At 40.6% G+C, this 27,390-nt stretch overlaps 1 protein-coding gene across 3 annotated transcripts in view; it reads left to right on the top strand.

Annotated features, from left to right (window-relative positions):
* Positions 1 to 27,390, top strand: part of spegb (striated muscle enriched protein kinase b) — a 118,979-nt gene that overhangs the window by 20,142 nt on the left and 71,447 nt on the right. For 2 of the 3 annotated variants that reach the window (XM_057852896.1, XM_057852895.1), the window contains exons 2-7: positions 21,881 to 21,964; positions 22,088 to 22,145; positions 22,222 to 23,672; positions 23,753 to 23,896; positions 26,579 to 26,761; positions 27,199 to 27,365. In XM_057852896.1, the coding sequence (XP_057708879.1) occupies positions 21,881 to 21,964; positions 22,088 to 22,145; positions 22,222 to 23,672; positions 23,753 to 23,896; positions 26,579 to 26,761; positions 27,199 to 27,365 (2,087 nt within the window). Of the gene's footprint in view, positions 1 to 12,670; positions 13,264 to 21,880; positions 21,965 to 22,087; positions 22,146 to 22,221; positions 23,673 to 23,752; positions 23,897 to 26,578; positions 26,762 to 27,198; positions 27,366 to 27,390 lie in introns of those variants that run through there. The other variant, XM_057852898.1, reaches the window with a different exon arrangement.

The raw sequence follows: 27,390 nt of genomic DNA, 5'->3' as shown, positions 1-27,390 counted from the left end.
AATCTTTTTTTTTTTTCCCTTAATAAAATATGACTGTCAGTCTCGAATGTTTTCCCCACTTTAACCTTCAGCATGATTCGGTACCCAGCTGATTTGCCATGTGCAGGTTTACAGCTGTCCCATCACTCATCCATACTGCCTAAACTCTCTCTCACACACACTCTCTCGTTCACTCTCTCAAACGTCTTCATTGGCTGCCCCCGCTTCCACCGACTCTCTAGTTATTTATATAGTGGAATGTGCCAGGCCTTAGATTTTTGGGATGGTCACAGTCCGCCATCTCTCCTGTTACACGCAAAGACATCAGCGCTAATTTTACCCCAAGCCATGTACAACTGTTTCTCCTTTCTACTCGTCAGTATATTCAGTAAAATGATAAATACTTCAATTGTGCCAAAATATACTCCTGACCACATTTAATATTTAGGTGAGCCACAACACTCCAACTTAAAATTGGTAAGGCTTTGTCTAAATTTGCATCATTCATGCAGGCTATTTTTAGGCACTTGCGTGGAATTTGAAGAGTTGGAAGTATGTGATCAAAGGAAACATTAGTATATGTAGTCTTTGGACTACTTTTCACGATCGGAAATACAGGCTGTATGCAAATACTGACTTTTCCATGGCTAAAATGTACACTTGGGTGTGCATAAACAAGTTTTTTTTTTTTTTTTTAGTCAAGTGATGGTTGTCAGATACGGAGCCCCGGTAGAAAAAAATTTAAAAATCATAGCTAATTTGTACCTACAGATTACTTATCTGTACCCACAGTTTAGTAAACTGTACCCACAGTTTAGCAATCTGTACCCACAGATTACTAATCTGTACCCACAGTTTAGCAATCTGTACCCACAGTTTACTAAACTGTACCCACAGTTTACTAAACTGTACCCACAATTTACTCATCTGTACCCACAGATTACTAATCTGTACCCACAGATTAATAAACTGTACCCACAGATGATGAATCTGTACCGACAGTTTAGCAGTGACCCAGAAACTGTAGTCACCAATGTTGGGCGGGGACTCCAAACGCCGAGGGACCGACTGAGCAAGCACCTGCACCTTTTGCCCTCGGCGAACAAAGGGGTTTTAAAAGGTAACTATTGCACATTTTCTTTGGTAGCCGTCTACATTTTCAGGTGTCATCAATCAATATGGCATGTTGTGTGTTAGTAGCCGCTAATGCGGCTAATAAAAATTGCTAACTGACAAATGAACACTGCTTGAATTAAGCACGCACAGACACGACAGCAGCACAGAAAATGTGCAAACACAACATGCCATATTGATTGATGACACCTGAAAGACGCCTACCAAAGAAAACGTGCAATAGTTACCTTTTAAAACCCCTTTGTTTGCCGAGGGCAAATGGTGCAGATGCTTGCTCGGTCGGTCCCTCTGCGTTTGGACTCGGAGTCCCCGCCAAACATTGGTGACTACTGTTTCCGGGTCATTGCTAAACTGTGGGTACAGTTTAGTAAACTGTGGGTACAGATTAGCTATGATTTTTTATTTTTTCTATCCTGGCACCCGGGGGGCTCCGTAGTCAGACAATGACTATGTTATCCCATAAAGAATTTGGAAACAATCTTGGTGAAATGTTCCAATAATAAATCTGCACCGTTGTGAGTTTTAACCCTACTTGAAGTATCCTTGAGCAAGATACTGAACCCCGCTTGACTCCTAATGCTGTTTTATTAGTAGGGGTGAATTAGGAGACAGTGCCAAATAGGGGTGGGAACCTCTATGTCCTTACAACACAATAAAATCCGCGACATGAGGCTCATGATAACGATTATCTCACAATATGGCGATGTAACAATTATCGATACGTGGGTCAGGATATAATTCTACATTATTTTACTATTTAAGTAACAAACAGAAAAACAAGCTAATTTTATCCTGCTGCTGTGAATTTCAATGAGTTTATCACGAATAAACGTCCAATTTATTTGAACTAGGAGGGTGGCCGATGACAGTCAATGGGAACCAATGAGTTTAATTTCGGGCCATTTCAGGTCATTTGCTGTTGGTTTTGTAGCACTTCTGGGCCACTTCCTGTTGATTTTGAGTTACCTGACTTCAGCCGCTACAAACAACGCCCACATGACGCAACGGTAGATATCACATGTATAAAGAACTAGATGTGAAATGACAGACTTGGTGGCGTTAGCACATGTATAAAGAACTAGATACGAAATGACAGACGGCATTAGTAAACAGTCGCCATCTTAAAGCAGTAGACTTCTCAGGAAGGCTCTGTTGTAGCGAACCTTCCTATCGAACTTAAGTAACTTTTGATCTAAAATACAGTGGTACCTCTGCATACCAAGTTAAGTTCAAGGACCTTGTTTATTAGTCGAAATCCTCGTAAGTCGAGCAGGATTTTCCCGTAAGAATACATTATAATTCCATTAAGTCGTTCCACAGCCCAAAAACCTACACTAAATCCTTAATAAATACCGCTGGTACTATTAAAAATGGCAATTACACATAGCAAAACAAGCAAATTATAAATAAAATCGGAAAAATATAATAATAATAATAATAATTGCTGTAATAATGTAACAAATCAGGTTCTAAGGTGGAAGACGTTTTTTTTTCTGTACCTGAATGCACCGTGTGACTGAAGTGACAGAGAGAGATGGCGGTGCGGTTGAGTTTACTTTCGCTTTCAGGTTTTCTTGAGAGCACCGTCAACTGTGGGGTACAGTTGGCGTTTTGTGTTGGATAAGGTCTGAAATAAATGATAAAGACCTGTCGAGGCAGGCGATTTCTTTGGCTATGTTACCACAATAATAATTGTCAACTTAATTTATAAAGACTGTGGAGACTATTGTTGAGCCAGTTCACGGATGCGCACCGCACGCTCATATTTTTCTATAATTTGCATCTTCATTTCAATGCTAAGCGTTACCTTTTTCCTTGTTTCACTGCCTGTACCAACATTTTAAAAAATTTCTCTCACAAGAAAATCAGCCGTGCGTCCGTTTGCTGTCATGTTGTCGTATTTCGAGCATGTCGTCGGATGTGGAAACAAATTGCAAGTTAAATTTTACGTTGGATGTCGAAAAGATCGTGTGCCGGAGCGATCGTATGTTGTGGTACCACTGTACTCCTAAATCGGCAAAATCTTGACTACAATCTATCTTTAAATGATGAAACAGTTTGAAAACTTTCATATGTCCAAAGTACACAGAATAGAAATAATGCAATAACGGGGGCAGTTTTAACAACTTTATTGGTTGATTTACAACATTAAATGACTTCCAAACATAGCAAAGGTTACAATCTAGTTATCGCAATAGCTGCAATACCCGCAATACCCCTGCGTTTGGTTAAGTTTAAGGTAAAAAATCGGGTTAGGGCCTATTGTTCCCAAACCACTTTGAACTTCACACAGTACCGTAAACGAATTCTTCGCGCCACCGTACCAACAGCAGGCGTGGCTTGGAGGGGCGTGGTTTGTAACGTGGTTGCAGCTGCAATCAGATACTTTTCAAATGAATAGGCAGTGACGCAAACTTAACAGGAAGTGACCTGTAAATGCTCTAAAACAAACAGAAAGTGACATGCAAATGCCCCCAAAATCGGGTAAAACTGCCCGAGAATGTTTTGGTTCCGAATGAACAAATGTTAATTTGCTGCTCGCAGTCTAAATAGATTGGGCGTTCAGTCAATGGCAGCCATTGAGTTAAAAGAGACCCTATTCTATTGAAAGATTTTGGGAGCAACTTGTTGATTCTTTTTTTTTTTTTTTTTAAACAGTAACACCTTTTTAAAGGGAAATATTATTTCTTGGCAGAAGCATATTGATAATACTTTCAAAGTATCACCATTTCAATATTTTGTCACACCTGTATTGCCAAAGCGCCTTGAGTGCCTTGAAGGTATAAAAGCAGCTGCTGACATGGCACCTCAGAACATCACTGACTGTGAGTACTTGACACTGGACTTCAGGCATTTTGGCATTTCCTTCTACCCAGTCTTCCTCCAAACTCTGGCACCTTGATTTCTGAATGACATGCAAAATTTGCTTTCATCTGAAAAAAGTACTTTGGACCACTGAGCAACACTCCAGTGCTGCTTCTCTGTAGCCCAGGTCAGGCGCTTCTGCTGCTGTTTCAGGTTCAAAAGTGGCTTGACCTGGAGAAAGCGGCACCCGTAGCCAATTTCCAGCACACGCCTGTGCACGGTGGCTCTGGATGTTTCTACTCCAGACTCAGTCCACTGTTTCTGCAGGTCCCCCAAGGTCTGGAATCGGCCCTACTCCACAATCTTTCTCAGGGTGCGGTCACCTCTTCTGGTTATGCAGCATTTCCTGCACACTTTTTCCTTCCCACTGACTTCCCACTGAGGTGCCTTGATACAGCACTTTGGGAACAGCCTACTCGCTCAGAAATTTCTTTCTGTGTCTTAGCCTCTTGCTTGAAGGTGTCAACGATGGCCTTCTGGACAGCAGTCAGGTCGGCAGTCTTGCCCATGATTGCGGTTTTGAGTAATAAACCAGGCTGGGAGTTTTTAAAAGCCTCAGGAATCTTTCGCAGGGGTTTTGAGTTAATTCGTTGATTCAGATGATTAGGTTAGTAGCTTCTTTAAAGTACCTTTTCATGATATGCTAATTTTTTGAGATAGGGATTTTTGTTTTATCTTGACTTTTTTGCCAAAATCATCAATATTAAAACAATAAAAGGCTTGAACTACTTCAGTTGTGTGTAATGAATCTAAAATATATGAAAGTCTAATGTTTATCAGTACATTACAGAAAATAATGAATTTTATCACAATATGCTATTTTTTTGAGAAGGACTAGTATAATCTGAAATCTGAGTACCAAGAGAAACTTTGACACACCAGATTCCAAGGTGGATCTCATATTTTTCTCACTTAAGGCCAGTTTTGAGTAAAAGTCAATGGACATTTGTTTTTATATCCCGACATGTTGTCATTATACTTTGATCTTTTTATAGGCTGTAGTTAATCTCTGCTTAGCTGTTGTCAGTGTTGCACTGGGCCATGATTGCTTTTCTTCAATGTGTTTGGATGCCAACCTCCACATGGCGTATTCCTCCTGGACCTTCATTCTGTGTCAACAGGTGGAGCTCCATTTACACTGTGGAAATCACCCTGCACTTGATTAATTATACCCCTCGTCATGTTGCGGGTTTGACCTGTTATGATTTTATGATTGAGTTTAAACTCAAGTAAAAATTGTTCTTAAAAAACAAAAACAAAAAAATGTAAAAAATAAAATAATAATAAAAAAGCGGTAAAACCATGATTAATAGCACACTTTTTTCTCACCAACCCATAATTCAGTCTGTTTTGGAGTGGCCCTTTCTCATGTAAATAAGTGATTGGTCATCCAGTCTCACACTACTGAAAAACATAATGCAGAGCATGGCTTTTGTTACCATGACGACCAGGAGCCATGCTAAGGGGTTGAAGGAGGCTTCTGAATTCTCCTAGCCGAGCCCAGAGAGAAGAAAAAAGGAGGGGTCAGCACTTCTTACATACTGCTTGTCAATAAATGCTGGGATCATTGATATAAAATTCTGTAAAATTTACTCAAGGACAGATTTTCAGAAATAGACAGTTATTGTACTCTGGGCTAGGGCTCTCGAGCTTAACTTCCAGTTCACGTAACGTAAAAATACGCAACAAAATGACTTTAATATCGTAATGTTACGATATTTCTCTTGTAATATTACAATGTATGGCTTTCAGGGGCGTTACCGGGGGTGGCAGGGGTGGGCATTGCCCACCCACGGACACGCTCCGCCCACCCAAAGAAAACTGGATGTAGTACTAACGGCAGTCTGGGCACCGCGTATGGCACCCCATTCATATAGTACCGATGTGTTCTAAGTTTTAACCTTTGCGTTGTTACCTCCTCTTTCACCTTTAAAAAAAAAAAATGACATGAAATGTTGGTTTTGTTCCTAGGGGGCGCTACACACATTTACTCATAGGCTACGTTCATACTACAGGTCTTAATGCACGAATCCGATTTTTTTGTGTTTTTCCGACTCGAGTGAGGCATTAACTTGACGGTCTGAACGTGACAAGTCGCATAGAACTGGACCATTTCAAATCCGATCTGGGTCACTTTCGTATGTGGTTCAAATCCGATCTGGGCCACATTTTTCCAGACTGTCGCGGCGGTCTGTACTGTCCAGTCTCTCAAATCGGAATTCATGCAGCAATTACGTCATCAAAAAGCGAGAGAGACGCCACGTAGCGGTGCAGCTGTGCGTTATTAGCGCCTAGCTTGCCTTGAACACGGCTTTTTAGGAAGAGTCGAACTTGACAACAGTCATAAAAAAAAATAAAAACGCGTTGAGGATAAGCCTGAGAATGATCAGTTTTCTGTCTGCTCCATATAAGCAATATTTCAACATTGCTTACACGGCCGAGAGTCGGGGCAAACTGCGCGTATGTGTGTGTGACATGCACGGACAGTGCGTGCATGCTATCGATCCATATACTTTAAACATAAGCCTAAACTGGGATTATTTATGTCTGTTATTTGTGTCCTCTTTTTAAAAAGCAAAATATATGATATATGATATCCCTGGAATGACGGATGACAGCCAGCGTGTGTGGTCATTTGTTTTGATGCTTCTGCGCATGCGGGCCGTCTTGCTCAGCGCGTGTCGGACTGCGAATTAGTGCGCATGCGTAATACTTGAATGGTCTCAATGGACAAAGGCAGTCTGAACGGGCACGCCAAAAAAACAGATATGACAAAAAATTGGATTCGTGCATTAAGACCTGTAGTATGAACGTAGCCATATTGTGATTTTATTTTATTTTATTCTTTACATTTTATCAAAGTTTTCACCAGTGTTCACCTGGCTGTTGAGTTTGGTGAGTTTTGAAGCATTCTGAGGGGGGACGTCGGTGGGACAAAGAATGACTTTCTAGTGGGCGCTACATCGTGTATTTGGAATTTGTCTTTACACGGTATCAAAGATTGCACCTGTCTTGACCTGCCTGACGATTTTGGTGCATTTTGAAGCATTCTAAGGGGGTCAAATTGAGCTCAAAGGGGCTGCGGAACAAAGAATAACTATAATAATAATGATAAAACCGAGGAACCACAATAGGTTACTTAAAAAAAACATTGTCACCTGCATGTCCATACTGTTCAGTTATTAATGTGTTCTATGTGAAATAAAAATCAAATCAACTTTTATTTGTTTAGACCAGGAGTGTCCAAACTTTTTGCAAAGGGGGCCAGATTTGGTGTGGTAAACATGTGGGGGGCCGACCTTGGCTGACGTCCTTTATGTTGAACAATATATTTAAGCAAATTTTAGCGAGCCGTTATGTGTGTCACATTTGCTTTATTATTATTTTTTAATTAATAATTTCAACAATCTCGCAACTAGCCTTGTGGCTAAGCCTTCAACTCTCGGGCTCTTAGGAAACACTGCTGCTGTAACAATAAACTAGCTTCAAGTTGCTTCAATTTCTCGCTACGTATCTTCCCTGTAATCTTGTCGTACATGTCAGTGTGTCTTGTTTGGTAAAATCGCCACACATTGAACTCTTTAAAAACGGTGACTGTCTCTTTGCAAATGAGGCAGACACAGTTGCGTATTTTAGTGAAGAAATAGTCCAATTTCCACCTATCCTTGAAGCGTCGGCCGTCACAGTCAACTTTCTTTTTTTTGTTGATTGTCGCCATTTTAGAAAAGGGAGTAAAAGGTCACACAGGGTAATGTTGCTTAGAGTAATGTTGCCTTTTAGTGGGTAAATGAGGAGCAGCATTTAGTGTGTAAGCTACCTCATATGCTGGTAGCAGTACTGCTGACCAATTTATTAAGTCTGTGTGCAGGCCAGACGTTATTGATTTTATGACAGAGGCTGGGGGCCGGATGAAATTTGACCACGGGCCGCATTTGGCCCCCCGGGCCGGACTTTGGACATGTCTGGTTTAGACCAAATCACAACAACAGTTATCTCAAGGAGAAAACAAAACATGTTTTAAGGTGCAGTAACCCTTCACTGGATTTGAACCTAGCATTGTAGCCCCCCCCCCCCCCCGGGTAAGACTAATGCCCACTCACACCTGGCATCCTGGTAACACCACTGATGGCTTTAATCTTGTAACATTGCGACTTCTATCATGTAATATTAAGACATTTAATCTTGTAATATTATATTGTCGTAGTCCTATTTTTTCCCGCTTTGTTTGGACTTTGGTTGAATGATTGTTGAAGAAGATTCCTGGCTAAAACATATTTGATTGGCTGCTTCCTCGTTGTCGCTAAAATCTGTCGCAGAAAGATCAACTCAGCTATCTTGTCTGCGGCACGAAAATTCATCGCGCGACAACGCGAGGCGCTGCCTATCGGGTCAAACTGACGACATCACGCCTTACATGTATGTCAGTCGAGAGGCCGCCTATCACCCTTGTATGCATGATTACAGTGACTTTGAATGGGAAACCATCGTGCGACGAGAAAAAAACACGGCCGGTGTGAACGCAGCATAGGTGATTAAACACAGGGCAATGACATGCGGAGACCCCAGTCTTAAGCGGTATGTTTATGTAGACCAGTGTTTTTCAACCTTTTCTGAGTCACGGCATGTTTTTACATTGGAAAAAATCTTGCAGCACACCACAAACCAAAAATGTTCCAAAAATGACTTTCTGTACAGTATATTTATTTGTAAAATAGTTTCTCAATATTTGTACTTACTCAGTGTGAAACTTGATCCTGGTTAGATGGACCCAAAGCTGATATCCTGGCAGGAATCTTTTGCAGCAGCTCTCAGTCTTTGTTTTTATTTTTCATAGCAGTTATCAGGGGGACTTTAGCAATGTCTTTAACCGCATCAGGGCCGAGCACAGTGTGGGACTTTGGATTTAGCAACAAGTTCAGCAACAAGGTAACTGGCTTACGGGGCTTTCCCATTTACCTTTGTAGCTTTTCTCAAAAAAATTACTTGTTTCTCTGTGTTTTCACAAGGGCGAACATGATAGTCCATCGACTTGTTTTGAAGCGACGGGTGTTTCGTTTGGGGATGACGTTTAAGATACAGTTGTGGTCAAAAGTTTACATACACTTGTGAAGAACATAATGTCATGGCTCTCTTGAGTTTCCAGTTATTTCTACAACTCTGATTTTTCTCTGATAGAGTGATTGGAACAGATACTTCTTTGTCACAAAAAACATTCATGAAGTTTGGTTCTTTTATGACTTTATTATGGGTGAACAGAAAAAAGTGATCAAATCTGCTGGGTCAAAAATTTACATACAGCAGGGCTAATATTTGGTAACATGTCCCTTGGCCATTTTCGCTTCAATTATGCGCTTTTGGTAGCCATCCACAAGCTTCTGGCAAGCTTCTGGTTGAATCTTTGACCACTCCTCTTGACAGAATGGGTGCAGTTCAGTTAAATTTGATGGCTTTCTGAAATGGACTTGTTTCTTCAGCATTGTCCACAAGTTCTCAATGGGGTTTAAGTCAGGACTTTGGGAAGGCCAGTCGAAAACCTTAATTCTAGCCTGATTTAGCCATTCCATTACCACTTTTGATGTGTATTTGGGGTCATTGTCCTGTTGGAACACCCAACTGCGCCCAAGACCCAATCTTCAGGCTGATGACGTTAGGTTATCTTGAAGAATTTGAAGGTAATCCTCCTTCTTCATTATCCCATTTACTCTCTGTAAAGCACCAGTTCCATTGGCAGCAAAACAGCCCCGCAGCATAATACTACCACCACCATGCTTGACGGTAGGCATGGTGTACTTGGGGTTAAAGGCCTCACCTTTTCTCCTCCAAACATATTGCTGGGCATTGTGGCCAAACAGCTCGATTTTTGTTTCGTCTGACCACAGAACTTTCCTCCAGAAGGTCTTATCTTTGTCCATGTGATCAGCAGCAAACTTCAGTCAAGCCTTAAGGTGCCGCATTTGGAGCAAGGGCTTCCTTATTGCACGGCAGCCTCTCAGTCCATGGAGATGCAAAACACGCTTGACTGTGGACACTGACACCTGTGTTCCAGCAACTTCTAATTCTTGGCAGATCTGCTTTTTGGTGATTCTCGGTTGAATCTTCACCCTCCTGACCAATTTTCTCTCAGCAGCAGGTGATAGCTTGCGTTTTCTTCCTGATCGTGGCAGTGACAAAACAGTGCCATGCACTTCATACTTACAGACAATTGTTTGCACTGTTGCTCTTGGGACCTGCAGCTGCTTTGAAATGGCTCCAAGTGACTTTCCTGACTTGTTCATGTCAATGATTGTTCAAGTCAATAATCACTCACAAGAAATTGCTAATTCGTGTTGCTGTATGTATATTTTTGACCCAGCAGATTTGATCACTTTTTCTGTTAACCCATAATAAAGTCATAAAAGAACCAAACTTCATGAATGTTTTTTGTGACAAAGAAGTATCTGTTCTAATCACTCTATCGGAGAAAAATCAGAGTTGTAGAAATAAGTGGAAACTCAAGAGAGCCATGACATTATGTTCTTCACAAGTGTATGTAAACTTTTGACCATAACTGTAGCTGCTCGTGTCGCGTTCAAGAACTGCTCGGATTTCTAGCCGTCAGCCATCTTGCTGCCTTTGACAATGTGTTGGAATAAAACACAGGGGGGAGGACTGACTCTCGTCACATATGGATAAAATGGAAACGACACTTTCGTGAATATTAACTCTTGACGAAACTGATCAAACGATGTACACTAGACGTGCTAGGGTCCACATTGTCGCGGACAGCAAGGTAGCTGATGGCTAGAAATCCGAGCAGTTATTGAATGTGACAAGAACAATACCCCGCTCATTTGCGCGCGACTGCAACTTTCCACCTCCTCCTTCCTTCCTACTGAAACTCCGCCCGACGACGTGAAACAAAATAAAATAAAAATGTGATATTGGGTAATTTCTCGCGGCACACCGGACGATCTCTCACGGTGTGCCGTGGCACACCGGTTGAAAAACACTGGTGTACACCAGCAGAGACGTAGCTAGGGGCCCCAGCGGCCCCAGGCAACAAGCAACATGGGGCCCTTCGAGCGTGTGCAAGTAAGGGGGACAATTGGACATGGAGCAATAGCATATTTAATAAAAGTATAATAAGTTAATAACGCCTCGGTCTCATAGAGTGCTTTTTAGGGCACTCAAAGTGCCCGGCTTCTACTACATTAGAGCATAAAACTACATTAACATAGAACACTCACCGCTGTCTTGCTTCCTTTTCTCCTCTTCTGCTTTTTTTCCCTTTATTTTGTCGCTTCCAGAAGGATAACTTCTCTTCATTTTGGATATACGCCAATTTAAAAAAAGCCAAATAGCCACTCACTCTCACTCTGAGTCACGTGAGGGAGGGGGGGAGTGTAGAGCGAGTGAAGGGGCCCCTTCAGGGAACTCAGACACAAGGCTTTCATTGGCATTGTCACACTTGTCGCTGCGACAGTGCAGTAAAGCTGCGTGTGCTAAATCTGTTGGCCCTCTGGGGGGCCCTGCTGGCTGGGGGCCCTAGGCAATTGCCTGGTTTGCCTAATGGGACACGACGCCTCTGTAGACCAGTGGCGATTGCTCTAAGACTGCAAGGGAAGCTCAGCTTTGCCCAAAATGTAGAAAAAAAAAAAAAAAAAAAAAAACAAGTGGTCAAATGTGTACTGTTGTATATACACGGTAATGACTATATATGGGCTACAACGCGCTCAACTTTTGTGCAGAATTAGCTTCTTATTACTGGTTACAATGCGGCTGTGCTTCTCCAGAGTTGAAAGTAAATTGTTCCACTACAGTGAAACGAGACGAGTCATTGGCCAAAGGCTGGGTTTGTCCTGCTCATCAGACGCTGCGCATCTCTGGGGGTCTATGGGCAGTGAGTGTGGCTCGGCTGGCCCGGAAACGCTGGTTCTTTGCATGATGATTGGATGATCTGTCCAGTGTTAGGTTTTGGACATTGCATTTCGCCTGACACGTATCGACCACAGTTCTTTGGGGTATATGTTACCCTATTTTTCCATGTGATAGTTGTTACTGTTAACGAAGAGGTAGTCTGTGTGAAATTTACCCATTATTTTATAATTCCTTGGGTGACAAGGAAGATTAGGCAAATTTTATACAGTATGGATAGATTATATTTACCACTCTCCAAAATCGCTTTTTTCAGTGTAACGCCGTTATAAACAACACTGGGTCTGTCTGAGGCTGTATCCCTTTTTATTTGACAGCGAAATTAGTGAATCAGTGATCTTGTCGTATTGACATTCACGGGAGGCATTTTTCAATTTTCATTCTGTTGTTCTGAGTTGAACCATGAATCATCGTAGTGACACTTGCTTTGCTAAAAACGCTAGCGATTAATTGAGCTTCTATTTCTGGTGTATTTTTTTGGTAGCTGCTTGTGTTTGGAGACTTGACTTTTGGCACTCTAGTTTCTTTCCCTACCGAGCAGCGGGTGCCACTGAGACCCTCCACTGTCACAAAGCCCTCACATGTGGTCACACTTTGAGCTTCCCTTCATTGAAAGACCAGCATCCGCCACTGGTGTAAACGCTGTGTAGTATGGACGTTGCCCTAAGCAACCAAATTCTCCCCGTACCAGTTGTCGGAGTGTTCCGGCAAAGCAGAGGTGCGAACGGGCACTGTGTAGGTTTTTGGCAGTGATTACCTGCCTCTCTTACTGACAACAGGGCGTCCGCGCTTCACACCAGCTGAAGATGAAAACTCACGGTCAGGAATGGAGAAATGATGAGAAATGTCAACCAATGCTGTAGAGCAGTGATCTCGGGAGGGCTGGCTCACTCCCACTGTTCTCCTGCCGGTGGATGTGCGCTGCATGAAGGGTTGAACGTAGCGGGGGAGGATGCTCACACTGTCGCTGGTCACTGTGTGGACAGGCGGTGGCGATGGAGGGGGGGCGCGGATGATATGCGTTCAGCAGAGATTTGCCAATGCGAGCGGAGGTTTTTGATGAGTGCTTTTCACAAACGATTTCTCCCAGGAGAGGAAATGACGAGGCTCTGAGATGGAACTTATATAACAATTGAAGTGCCTTCTCCTCGCTCCGCATTTGATTCAGCATTTTGTATTTTTATTAAATCAAGCAAGCATTTCTTTTTTTTTTTACCTGAAGCTGGAAAATACCTGTTGAGCATTTTAGCCTTGTGGTGACAGCTTGGAATTCCCACTGAAGGTTTGGGGAATTCCTTTTAGCACTGAGTGTGAGCTCAGAAAGAAAACCAGTGGAGGATACAGACAGAGTTTCCATGTAAACCAAACCAGGCAAGTGAATTGCAATTACATTTCATTTTGATCCTTTTATTTATTTATACTTTTGTTCTGCTTCGAGCATTTGTGGTGGTTTATAGACGTTCAGAAGCACATGGGTTGAGTGGTCAGCATGTCTGGCTCACAGTTTTGAGGTTGTGAGTTTGAATCCCATCTTTAGCCTTCCTGCATGGCGTATTTATGTTTTCCCAGTGCTTGAGCGGATTTTTTCCTAGTACATTGACTTCCTCCCTTATTGCAAAAACATTAAATGAAAATTGTCCATAGGTGTAAATAGTTATTGTGTACATGGGATTTCCAGGTAAGGACTATTAGTTTCGAAATCTGAAACTTTCAGTTAGATTTTGTACGTTGTCTCATTGGACAGTTATTCAAAGGTTTGTTGATCACTGGACATTAATTTAAACAAAATTTGTTCCAGTAATTATAAAATACCTTTTTTTATGTATGATTTTGATTAGAAAAAAAAAAAAATCAATGCCGACATTGGGGTCGGAATCAACCTTTTGAAAAGTATTTTCCTGAGTGTTTAATGAATCAATAATAATAATAATAATAATAATAATTAGAGATGTCCCGATCCGATCGATCGGGTCCGATCACGTCATTTTCAAAGTATCGGAATCGGCAAAAAAATATCGGCCATGCCTTTTTTTAATATACAGTATATATAGATGTTCTAATTAAATCGTTTTCTAATTGTATTTAACGTTACAGACATAATGTTACACTCATCCAGAGTCTTTAGTTTAGGCTTAAGGTAGGGTTATCAAAAATATCCCGATAACGGCGGTAATTAATTTATTAAAAAATGTGTCACGCTAAAATAATTAACGCAATTAATGTATGCGCTGCACGACCCTCTCACTCGTTGTCGCGCTCAATCTGTAATGATGCCGTTTTTCCTATATAGAGAGATAATAGGCAGCGCTAAATGAGTTGAGTGAAATTTGGCAGCCTTTGGAGCCTTTCTTTAATTGGCTAAAGCCTTGTAATTCCTCCCCCTATGATTACAATTATCATGGGAAGCAATGTGGGGAAGTAAGATGGCAATGGATCTTTGTCTTAACACCTTAAGTTATTTCCCAACGCAGAGAAGATATATCCATTGGTAGCACGACGCACAGTCATGGTTCCACTTCCCATCATGCATTTGGGCCATGGCTGCAGTATCATTTACTGAAAGCTCAACAAATACACTAGATGGCAATATTTAGTCACAATATACAAAGTCACAAGTCTTTCTATCCGTGGATCCCTCTCACAGAAAGAATGTTAATCATGTAAATGCCATCTTGAGGATTTATTGTCATAATAAACAAATACAGTACTTATGTACTGTATGTTGAATGTATATTTTCGTCCAAGTTTTATGCATTTTTTTTCTTAATGCATTGCCAAAATGTATATGATCGGGAAAAATTATCGGGAATGATTGGAATTGAATCGGGAGCAAAAAAAAAGTAATCGGATCAGGATACTCAAACTAAAATGATCGGGATTGGATCGGGAGCAAAAAAGCATGATCGGAACAACCCTAATAATAATAATAACAAAAAAGCAACTTCACATTCTCAAATTGTTTTCATTAATGTCTGTATCAAGTCTGTACAGTGTGTGGTTGCCACAGAATTTATACCAAGCATTTATTAATATTACCATGACAGTAAGACTCAGGTATGCTTCGAGAAGCAATAAATTTAAGTCGCTCTGTTTGCACAGTTTACAAATTATGCAGATTTTGCACATTTATTTTAGGCTATATTAAAAGGTAGACGATGTTATACAAGTAAAACGTCAATTGATGCATTTTCAGATCTGATACTATTAGAGTTACTGTGTTGCATCAATTAGACCAAATGTTAATTTTATTTATATTCCTTTCAACTCCTCTTTTTTATCCTCAATTTGCAGAACTGGAATAGTAAGGCAATTTCTCTTAATTTATGCTATAGACTGGGCATTTGGGTTTTACATTAAAAAAATAAATATGAGAAAACAGATAAACATGTCAGCATTTATTTCTCTAAAAACAAATGTCAGTGACAACTTGCAGAGAGCTGTAGCGAAATCTTTGTTCGTAGATGACAAAAAATGTCTAAAGTCTACAACCAGAATATATCAAAGTTGTAGGTTTGCATAGAGACGGTAGGGACATAACACTACCAACTTTTCATGATGCTGAAATTGTCCCCACCAACTTGAAAGCAACCTTATTTGCATTATATGGCAGAAAACACAGACAAGACTGAAAAAGCAGTTTCTGCTCTTGCACTCCTCTTTAAAAGAAACTGCTGCATTGTAAGCAAAAAGAACTGTTGTGTTTGATAGAACAATATGTCTATATGCTGCCATAGCAGATTCATGGCGCATGAAGCCCCTGAACTATTTTCAATTAGTCTGTTTTACCCTGAAAACCCCCGTTTACAGACGTCGCACAACCGCTTTTGTTTCAACCCAGTCATAAAAAGAAGCTCAGCAATAATATTTATTATTCAAAATGTCTGTCGTTTTTAGCTTAGAATCATTAATAGATGTCGCATTTTTTGTTTAAAAAAAAAAAAAAAAACGACTTTAAAAAATTATTCACTCACATATTTTAAACTTTTAAGCAAATTATGTCACAATGAAAAAAATGGCGTCTGCAAAAAAAATCACAGATCTCTACCTCATAACTATCGCTTAATTGTATTTTTTTTTGTTACTGTCGAATTTTCTGCGATATGTTAGATGATAAATAATCTATCCAAACAAAGAAAAATTGAAAAAAAAAAAAACCTTTAAAAGGGTAAATGTATGAAAAAGAAAATCTCGACCACTCCTTGATGTCTGCGATTTCTGCATCGCGACCCTTGTTATATTACCATGTTTCACCCGTAAAATCCCCCCAAATCCAGCTGTGGCTATTCACAGCTGTGTCTTGACAATCGGTGATACATGCTACATGGAGTTTTTGGATTGAAACAAGGTAAGTACGCGATCATATCTCATTAAAGTCATGGCGTCTGTAATTCTGCTCTCGCGTGCTCTCACCTCCAGATAGTTTTGCTGTTTAAAAAAACTTTAAAAAAAAAAAAATGCTGTCAAGTTCAAAAATAGATCCTTAGGTAGACATTGTAAAATTACCCAAAAATAAGGAGAGAAGACACTCAGTTTTCTTGGCCAAGGAGAGCAAAAGAGTGACTCGTGCCAGTCACCAAAATTGATCTAAAGAAAAAACCCTCCTTGGTATTTTATTTAGGGGTTTGTCCTAAAAAAAAATGGATGCCGCCCTGAGGGAGAGGGGGAGAGCAAGCTGGAGACACCCATGTGGTTTTCGATTGGATATGTGTGTGCATGTAGGTGGAACTAAGTAAATACACGTGTGTAAGCAAGAGCTCATGTAAACAATCATGTAAACAGTCAAAACAATTATGTAAACAGTCAAAATGACCCAGACACTTCAGTTATGCAACGCTGCGGCCATGGAAGATGTCCTCGGATGGAAAATTGTCCACGAAGGTCTAGACAAAAGTCCAGACGCCAGGTGCTGAAGATGCCTCGGAAGGTCTAGTTACGCAATGATGCGGCCATGAAGCAAGGCAGTTGTCATCCCGACCCTCTTTTACTCTTTGTAACACTTAAGCATTATACTACAACCTGGTTTCGCAAGCAATAATCATTTACTGGTTATATTAGTAAGAAAAATATGGCAATATGTGTTATTTATGGTATATATGAGCACAAGCAAATATTCAATCAATCAATCAAGCAAATATTTAATCAATCAAACCTCGATAATTACCTCAACAAATGCCCTCCTGTCAAAAATTTTCTTCCCCCAGAAAATTGAGATTTTAAGCTTTCAAATGATGTATCACACATGCATATCGGACAATTTTGAAAGTTGGCCAAATTGTGGGTCTCAGAGCGGAACCTCGAGTCACCTGAGTGTTTTCCACCATATACTGAGTTCAGTTATATACTGTCGGTAATTTAGATTGTCTACCCATATGTTGTATACATAGATTTGACCCAACCATGATTAAGTGAATTACTTTTAATATGTTCGGACTTACATTGACCCTTTTTCACTTGCTGAATGTACCAGTCCATTTTTTTCCTCAAACGCACGATAATAACCAAATAACCCTCTCTGAGTTATTCACAGAAAAAGGCCAGGAAATAAATAACACTACTGAGAAAAAAAAAAAAAAATGCTCTCTGGTATTGTTCAGGGGGCCGGACCAAATGTGGAGGCGGGCCGTATTCAGCCCGCGGGCTGTAGTTTGGGGACCCCTGAGCAAAAGTTTTTTTTTTTCTCCACTTGTCAGGCCAATCTCCATAGCTAAACCCATTAGAAAATGCATTTTACCAACTTAAGCAACACTTTGTAATTTTTCAGTTTTGGTTGATTTTAGTGACGCCGGTGGACAAAAGCGGTAGTATTTTGCCTTAAGGAAGACTTCGTTTCTCATGAGGACCAGCGCAAACCCGTACAGTGTCGTAAAATTTCTGTTTCCAGCAGCTGTGTGAAGGATGAATAGTAAAGAATAAAGTTGTGGCTAAACAATAGCATATGATGATTAGCAACCGTGTGGCTTACTGCGGCTAATACCCCCACCCCACCCGAACTCATCGCACTCCAGTGAGTGAAAGCCGGGCCAATGTTTATTCTTGCATCTCCTAGTAGCCTGCCTTTTTTGCTTCCTCAGACAAAACTTTTTGTCTCTTAAAGTATGTTGCTCTGCCATCTTTTCAAAATTCGGGGGAAAGCATTCGCATCGACTTCTGTTTTTATAATGAATTGGGATAGCGGGAAGTGACGTATGCCGTAAAGCAGTCAGCACATTTGTAGTTTTTTTGTGTGGAAGGGTTCCTGCTACCCCCCCAAAGTTAATTAGTGCCAGTGAAAGCGATACAGACCCGCTGAAGTCATAAAAGAGGTGTCATTCAACTAGCTGTCAGTCGACATATTATAACAAATGTTATAAAATATTTAGGGCTGTCAAAATTATCGCGTTAATGGGCGGTAATTCATTTTTTAAATTAACCACGTTAAAGTATTTGACGCAATTAACGCACATGCCCCGGTCAAACATGAAAATGACAGCACAGTGTCATGTCCACTTGTTACTTGTGTTTTTTGGTGTTTTGTCGCCCTCTGCTGGCGCTTGGGTACGACTGATTTTATGGGTTTCACCACCATGAGCATTGTGTAATTATTGACATCAACAATGGCGAGCTACTAGTTTATTTTTTGATTGAAAATTTTACAAATTTTTAGGGCCGTTAAACGATTAAAATTTTTAATCGCGTTAATTACAGCTTAAAAATTAATTAATCGCAATTAATCGCAATTCAAACCATCTATAAAATATGCCATATTTTTCTGTAAATTATTGTTGGAATGGAAAGATAAGACAAGATGGATATATATATTCAACATGCATAAAATTTGTAAAATTTTCAATCAAAAAATAAACTAGTAGCCCGCCATTGTTGATGTCAATAATTACTTACACAATGCTCATGGGTTCTGAAGCCTTTAAAATCAGTCGCACCCAAGCGCCAGCAGAGGGCGGCAAAAATCCACAAAACACAACAAGTGAGCGTTTCACTGTACTGTCATTTAAATCTGTCTGAGCGGGGCATTTGCTTTAATTGCGTCAAATATGTTAATGTGATTAATTTAAAAAAAAAATTAATGCCCGTTAACGCGATAATTTTGACAGCCCTACAAATTTTATTAAAACGAAAACATTAAGAGGGGTTTTAATATAACATTTCTATAACTTGTACTAACATTTATCTTTTAATAACCACAAATCTTTCATTCCATGGAACGCTTTAACAGAATGTTAATGCCATCTTGTTGATTCATTGTTATAATAAACGAATACAGTACTTATGTACAGTATGTTAAATGTATATATCCGTCTTGTGTCTTATCTTTCCATTCCAACAATGATTTACAGAAAAATATGGCATATTTTATAGATGGTTTGAATTGCTATTAATTACGATTAATTAATTTTTAAGCTGTGATTAACTCGATTAAAAATTTTAATCGTTTGACAGCCCTAGAAATATTTTATAAAGGTTGAAAAGTTACCTGGTTTTGCTTTAAGAGAAGACTAGGAAAGGGAAAGAAAATGTAATTCTTTTGCACACCTTAAAATGTGGTCTTTCATGATGCAAAAAACTTCTTTGTTCTCTTTGTTCTCAGTTCTTTGATAAGGCAACAAATTGGGGGCTCCCAAAAACCCAGTATATAAACTCATTTCATACAGTGTCAGAATTGTGTTGTTTGAGTTGTGAGTTTCTGTACGTATATTCAATTTTTCTTATATAATTTAGACTGCTTTTATATTGGAAGAGTCATAATTTGCGTCAATGTTCACATATAAAATGAATAGTTAAGCTTTGTTGTGCAGTTGGCACTGTTGGTGAAAAAAGAAATACCCTTGTTTATATAATCCCACCTACTGTGAAGCGAGACCCCACGAAAGCTGCTCGGGTGCCAATGACTCAGCGAGTCTTGCTATTTTAAGGTCCATCACTGACTGAATTCCCTCTCAGCATGAACACATCGGAACAAAACATGATTTTTAATGGTACTACTTAGGGTTGTTCCGATCATTTTTTTTTGCTCCCGATCCGATCCCGATCGTTTTAGTTGGAGTATCTGCCGATCCCGATATTTTCTGATCCGATTGATTTTTTTTGCTCCCGATTCAATTCCAATCATTCCCGATAATTTTTCCCGATCATATACATTTTGACAATGCATTAAGAAAAAAATGAATAAAACTCGGACGAAAATATACATTCAACATACAGTACATAAGTACTGTATTTGTTTATTATGACAATAAATCCTCAAGATGGCATTTACATTATTAACATTCTTTCTGTGAGAGGGATCCACGAATAGAAAGACATGTGACTTTGTATATTGTGACTAAATATTGCCATCTAGTGTATTTGTTGAGCTTTCAGTAAATGATACTGTAGCCATGCCCAAATGCATGATGGGAAGTGGAACCATGACTGTGGGTAGTGCTACCAATTGATATATCTTCTCTGCGTTGGGAAATAACACAAGGTGTTAAGAAAAAGATCAATTGCTACCTTGCTTCCCCACATTGCTTCCCATGATATTTCTAATCATATGGAGAGGGATTGTAAGGCTTTAGCCAATTAAAAAAAGGCTCCAAAGGCTGCCAAAATTCACTCTACTCATTTTACGCTGCCTTTAATCTATCTATATAGGTAAGACGGCGCTATTACAGATTGAGCGCGACAATGCATGGGTGGGTCGTGCAGCGCATGCATTAATTGTGTTAAATATTTTAACGTGATACATTTTTTAAAAAATTAATTACCGCCGTTATTGGGATAACCCTACCTTAAACCTAAACTAAAGACTGTGAATGAGTGTAACATATTATGTTTGTAATGTTAAATTACTTAATTAGAAAACGATTTAATTAAAAAAAAAAAAAAATTTTAAAAAAGGCATGGCCGATATTTTTTTGCCGATTCCGATACAGTGATACCTCAGCTCACGAACATAATTGGTTCCCAGAAAGTGTGTGTAAGGCGAAAAGTTCGTCTTCCGAACATTTATTTCCCATAAGAAACCATTAAAATGAGAATAATCCGTTCCCAGGTCCCCATAAAACATAATTTTCTACTAAATAAGCCTTAAAACTACACAAAAATATACCTTATTTTATGTATAATAAATGTGCTATTGTATTATAATTAAAGAAATAAACTGTACTGTATAATAAAGTCGTTTTATTTACCTTTGTGATGGTAGTTGATGGCTTGATGGAATGGAGTGGGAGGAGGAGGGAGGGAGGGAGTTACTGTTTGGAAGGAGAGTGTTACCGGCAAAGTGCGCAGTTAGCGTAGACTCCACTGCTGTGCCCCCCACATGCTTTTGGTTGTTAATAAAAGTGCCCACAAAAAGCCATCCGACGCCTCTGGGTGTTTGTATGCACGCCGCCTCCTTTCTGGAGAGGAAATCGGGCGAACCGAAGACAACCGACGACAACGAGCCAACGTGACTCGCCGGTCCACTTCTCACTACGGTGGGAAGCTGAAAGCACCGCCAATTACCAGTCGAGGGCGAATTGGTAACACGAGTCACCTTCCATAAGGACTGTAGGTAACTCTTTTTCGGTCCCATAATAGCAAAAGTACACTCAATATGGTCCAAAATGTCTATCAAACACAAACCACGTCCGCACTCAACGAAAGTGAGGGGACGAACTGGGACGCCGTGAGCGTGCGGCAGCTTCTCGTGGCGCTTTTCGACCGCGTGAATTGGTTCGTCCGCCGAAAACTAGTTCGTCAGCAGAGACTATATGCTCGCGAATTTAATGTTCTTGAGGCGAAAAGTTCGTGAGCTTAAGCGTTCGTGAGCTGAGGTATCACTGTCCTTTGAAAATGACGTGATCGGACCCGATCGATCGGCATCCCGAGTACTACTACTAAACTATTTTAAAGAAATTTTGACTTTAGCTCAAATTTGAGGTTTTAACAGATTTATTAGATTCCGACTGATTTACTTGCACCTCTGCTGCAGTTTTGTGATTCATTCTCTTCATATACATTTTAGAATCGGACAGCACTGAAGACGAAGGAGATCAGTTGGAGAACCATGACAAAAGCGTGGATCGTGAGGACCATGCAGTGGATACAGGTACCCACCTTGTCACCAACTTACACTTTCTTAGAAAACATCGCGATTTGAATACTGACATATGAAGGTATCAAGAACTCAACTTATCAAATCATTTATGACTTTCCTTCTTATAAATTGTAGTGATGGACAAAAATGCAGAGGATGAAACCAGAACCCTTGAAGATTTCTCTAAAACAAGGCAAGAAATCTTGTTTATTTTGTTTTAATTGTTTGAATTGCCATCTTCTGACAATAGTTCAATTCCTGTAATTTAGGAGCCAGTCAAATGATTCTCCAAGAAGTTCCCCACCAGAAGTTCTCCCACCTCCATCACCGAGGCTCATCAAACGTCCCTCCACCTCTCCGATGCCAAGTCGCTCTGGTTCAACGACACCTCTTAGCTTGCGGAGGAAAGCTGCATTGCCATCAGAATACCAAGACACAGTGCCCGCAGAGTTTGAAGAAAAAATTAAGATGGCCAAATCCTCAAATAACACCCAGGACTCAAGGCCACAAACTCCACTGAGCGAATACTCCAGAAAGGAGATTACTCCCAGACCATCGCCAAAGCTTACGAGGGCAAGTTCTAAAGTTTTTGAGAAGGTCCGTGACCTGGAAGAGAGAAGACGAAGCCTCGAATTCCCCGAAGGTTCTGTATCAGGGAGATCCTGGGCAGGGTTCAATCGAGCGGGCTCAGTCGACTCGGATGACGGAGGCAGCCGGTTGGGTATTTCCAGAGAAAGTTCTCGGGAAGATCTGAGAGAGGCTCTCAAAGAAGACGCAGCCGAACGGAGGTCCATGTTTAAGCAGAGGGCTGCTTCACTCGAGGAGAAACCTCGCTATTCTCAAAAGGTCCAGGACATTGAGAACAAGTTCACGGAGGAGCTGCAGCGTATCAAGAAGCTAGTTGGTAAACCTCATTTGAAGAAATCCTTTTCAACGGAGCAGCTGAGTTCAAAGGCAAGGCAGCGCCAGCCTTTCAGGAAAATAGAACCTATACCCCCACAGGTCCTTCAAAGACTTCAAGAAAGGGAACGATCTCAGTGGGCAAAAGAGCAAAAAAGACTGAATCTGGGACAGCAAATGCCAGAGCATCAGCATTCCCAGATCCAAAACTGTACAAGTGCTGGTATCACAAATATAAAAGAAAACAAGGAGTCAATGCAGTTATCGGAATTACCAGGGGTACGATCGCTTCGAGAGCTTAGTCGAGTCAGCCCGGTTACAGAAATTATTCAAAGGTCATCATCACCAGCATTATTCCACCAACAAGTGGAAGACTCACCGAGTACAACTAATTCGGAAACCACCGTGCAGAAACTTCAAAAGAGGTCCCCAAGTCCACTTGTACAGATAGTTTCAAGAAGCCAAGAATCGCTGCATAACCCTGAACCTCCGACACAGCAACATAATGAGACCTCTGGGAGAAAGACTCCCATTGAAGTAACTTTGAGAAAAGTTGAAAACAGGCCTGAAAGTCCACTAGTACAAAATTGTGCAGTTGCCTCTCAAGATATTACCCATCAAGCGCCTCCCAAGCCCGCTAGGATGATCGAAGCTGACCCACTGAATCTCCCAAAACAACCGCCAAACATGAAAATTCCTGCAATTGTTGTGGAAGGTGAAGATATTCCTGTGGGGACCGATAATACTCAACAGGCCAAAGGACAAAAGCAGAAGACCAAAGTCAAACACCGTCGCCCGCGACCAATGTCTCCTAAACTGGGTTTGATACTTTGTCATTATTTTTCAGTCTGCGTTTTGAAGTTGAGATTCAACCTTTGTTTACATTCTTTGATACTGCAGATTCTTCAGATGATTCCTACGTTTCTGCCGAAGAGGACCCAATGGAAGCGCCCGTGTTTGAATGTCTTCTTCAGGATGCAGTCGCCAGATGTGGCTCAGATGTGCTACTAAAATGTAACATTTCTGGCAATCCCATTCCTGAAGGTATCACACAACTGCTACTGTTACAACTGCTACTAAAACCATCCTTAAAGTACTCGTGACACCCTCTTAAATAGCATTACTATGTGAACTAAAATCATATTTTGAGATGATTCGACTATATACAGGAGTAGCTAAATGGCAGATTGAAAGACTCATTTCTCGTCATCTACGCTTTGCCAAATTGTTGTACAGTGTATCGCAAAAGTGAGTACAACCCTCGCATTTCTGCAGATATTTAAGTATATCTTTTCACAAGAACACAAGAAAGCCCACAAACAGTTTTCTTAAAACATGTCAACAACTAGACACTTCACAATTTCTGCAGATATTGAAGTATATCTGTTCATGGGACAACACTGACAAAATGACACTTTGACACAATGAAAAGTAGTCTGTGTGCAGCTTATATAATAGAGTTGATTTATTTTCCCCTCAAAATATAGCCATTAATATCTAAACCCTGGCAACAAAAGTGAGTACACCCCTTAGAAACTACGTACATCCCTAAATGTCCAAATTGAGTACTGCTAGTCATTTTCCCTCCAAAATGTCATGTGACTCCATCAGTGTTGGGAATAACGCCGTTACATAACAGCGTTATCTTTTCAGTAACGGGGTAATCTAACTAATTATTTTACTGTTACTGACGGTCAAAAGCGGTGCGTTACTTACTTTGAATAAATTGAAGAAACTACCAGCTGTAGCGAGTCTACTCTGCTCTGTTTATTTGTCATCCAAGACTTGGGGTGCGTTCAGGTTCATGGCAATGAAAATAGTAAACACACATAGCCTACCTTTGCAAGAACGATAGAGTTGCCGTTTGATATGGTCATAATGTGCAGGTCCTGCACCCGTGCGCAGCAAAACTGTTTGTAGCTTTCTAGCGATTTGTAATTTCAGATGATTCGCTGATGAGTTTAGTAACATACACCAAACAATAAATACAGCAGAATGTCCATTTCGCGTAATTGTGGAAGCCCGTCGACATCTTTACGCCATTTGTCTTTGGCTTGCTCGTAAGGGTCAACATTGTTCACATCCTTAAGTTTGATCAGATATCTGTTCTTCGCCTTCGAGTTTGTCTCTTTATCGAACTGGCAAGTTAAAGTTTAATGTCCCGCGAGCCAGACCTGCTTCCAATGTGGCTGCGTTGTTGTCAAATCTCACGTGATCCCCCATTCTGTGACGTAAACGCTCGAGCCTAATAGCGCACGTACTTCAGAGCCGGTGTTTTCACACACAAACCAGAACAGCGCGTGCAGCAAACACACACACGCAAAACAGATGCAGAGGGATATGATGGCAGAGCATTCAGAGGAAAATTTGTCCTTTACGAGGTGGAGATATAAACACTATTTCAAGTTGATCGAAATTAAAGGAAAGAACGTGCATGTAAAGTGTAATTTATATCCCGGGGCAAAGCTTTTGTCGACATATGTGGTAAGCAATTCAAATCTGTTTATTTTTTTTGCACTTCAAGTGTAGGATAAATCTGTTGCTGGTGAGGTGCAATAAATATTACAAGGTTCTATAACACAACTACCTGTCTGTTCTTCTCTATTCAACTGACTCGAATACTGCTCAGAAAATTCTTTGGCATACAACAACTTCTTTTTAAAGTAACGGAAATAGTTACTTTCCCTGGTAACTAGTTACTTTTACTATAGAGTATTTCAGTTACTAACTCAGTTACTTTTTGGATGAAGTAGTGAGTAATTATAACTAATTACTTTTTTAAAGTAACTCGGCCAACACTGCATATCACACATGGCGACGGGGCTGATTGTCTTCACCGATCGGCCAGCGGCGAGCAAGTTTCGGCTTGTCGTTCCCCTGTTGCGGCCTGACAGGCAGGCAGGGCTCATCGCCGGGGGACGCAGAGGGGAATGAACGCTGAAAATTGCGCATTCTGGACAAACCGGCCGACGTTGGAGTGCGTTGCTGCCCGAGCCCAAGCCGAGTATAAAGCACTATAGGCAGGCACGCCTTTATTAGCTGTCAACCATGGTGTGCGACAAGCTGCCGGTCGTCGGCCGAATGGCCTTCACGGTGGACAAGGGAGTATTGTCACCCACAAAATGCAAGCCACGTCTTTATTAAAATGTTTGCCGTGATCCCAGTATTTGACATAACATAAAACACGTTGCTTACTCACTTCGTTATCCATACAATGGTCTCTAGATTAGACTTGTTATGCCCATTCTTCGCGGTGGACAGGATCTTTTGGAAATCCAAAAAGCCTCACACCACTCTCCCTGGTGTAGCAACAAAAGCCTGCAGCACATTGGGCTGGCGTGACGCATAATATAAACGAATGAATCTGCAAAATCAGCTGAATCCGCAGTCCTTCTCCATAATATAGTAATGGCTGTAATGTGAAGATGATTAGCCCGCTGACGTCACATTCGCCTTCTTCCTCTATCCAGACTCTGGCCGTAACTCAATCATTTTCATGGTGCGGGATAAAAAAAAAAAAAAAAAAATATCGATCGCTTCCACACACATTCCAATACCTGCATAAAATACCACGTGTATTATGAAATAAACATGCTTCTTTGTGTCACAGACACTTTAAAGGAAACATAGTGTAGTATGTCCTTGTACACATACAATAACTTTTATGGAATAAAGATTGAAACCATTTCGAGCAGTTTAATGATTTGTGATGTATTTGATATGAAGTCACCTGGACAAAAGACAACGTGGAGGTCACCAACCTTCCGAATTACGCCATCAAAGTGGAAGGCGAACGACACAGTCTCATCATAAAATCGGTCCAAGTGCGAGATGCTGGAAACTATAGTGTAACAGCTGTGAACCAGGAGGGCAAGGTGACCAGCAATGCTACCCTCACAATTAAAGCAGGTATGTCCAATTTAAGCATTGAATTACATCTTCAGCATCATTAGCTTTCATAAATTTAATCAATGCTTATACAGTGTGATAAGACATCCTTATTGTTTCTCTTCATGATGTGCAAATACAGTTCTTCCTCCATCTTTACCCTCTTCTGTTCTTTCATTCCGCTCAGCTGTATGTGCAATATATTTTGGCTCAACAACCACACTTATACAGTAGTTACCATAGCAACAGAGCAAAACTGAACCTATAAATTGCTCACTGGGGCTCAGTTGCTCATCTGGGTAAAATCTGTTATTGTTTATATGTGACATCTTACAGTCGGGTTAATGTGAAGGTGTTTTTCAAGTAATAAGCATGTCTCGCATATTGAAAAAAACACCAATAAAACACGTGGAAGGCTATAACCGCTCATTAAAATTCACGAATGTGCAATATGGCAGAACCCATTCAGGAGACGAAAGGTGTCCTGGGGGTTCCCATGGACATCAGCAGCCCCATCACATCTGACGAGGAGTACCTTAGTCCCCTGGAGGAAGCAATGGATTTTAACTCACAACAGACAAAGAGGACACTTGACACCAAGTTCAAGAAACCTCCTAATTTTCTGGTGAGAGCTGAGTAGAAATGTTCAC

Source organism: Corythoichthys intestinalis, chromosome 12 (genome assembly GCF_030265065.1).
Source record: "Corythoichthys intestinalis isolate RoL2023-P3 chromosome 12, ASM3026506v1, whole genome shotgun sequence".
NCBI classification, from domain to species: Eukaryota; Metazoa; Chordata; class Actinopteri; order Syngnathiformes; family Syngnathidae; genus Corythoichthys; species Corythoichthys intestinalis.
The sequence above is the reverse complement of the archived record's forward strand: the minus strand, read 5'-3'. Positions and strand labels throughout refer to the sequence as shown.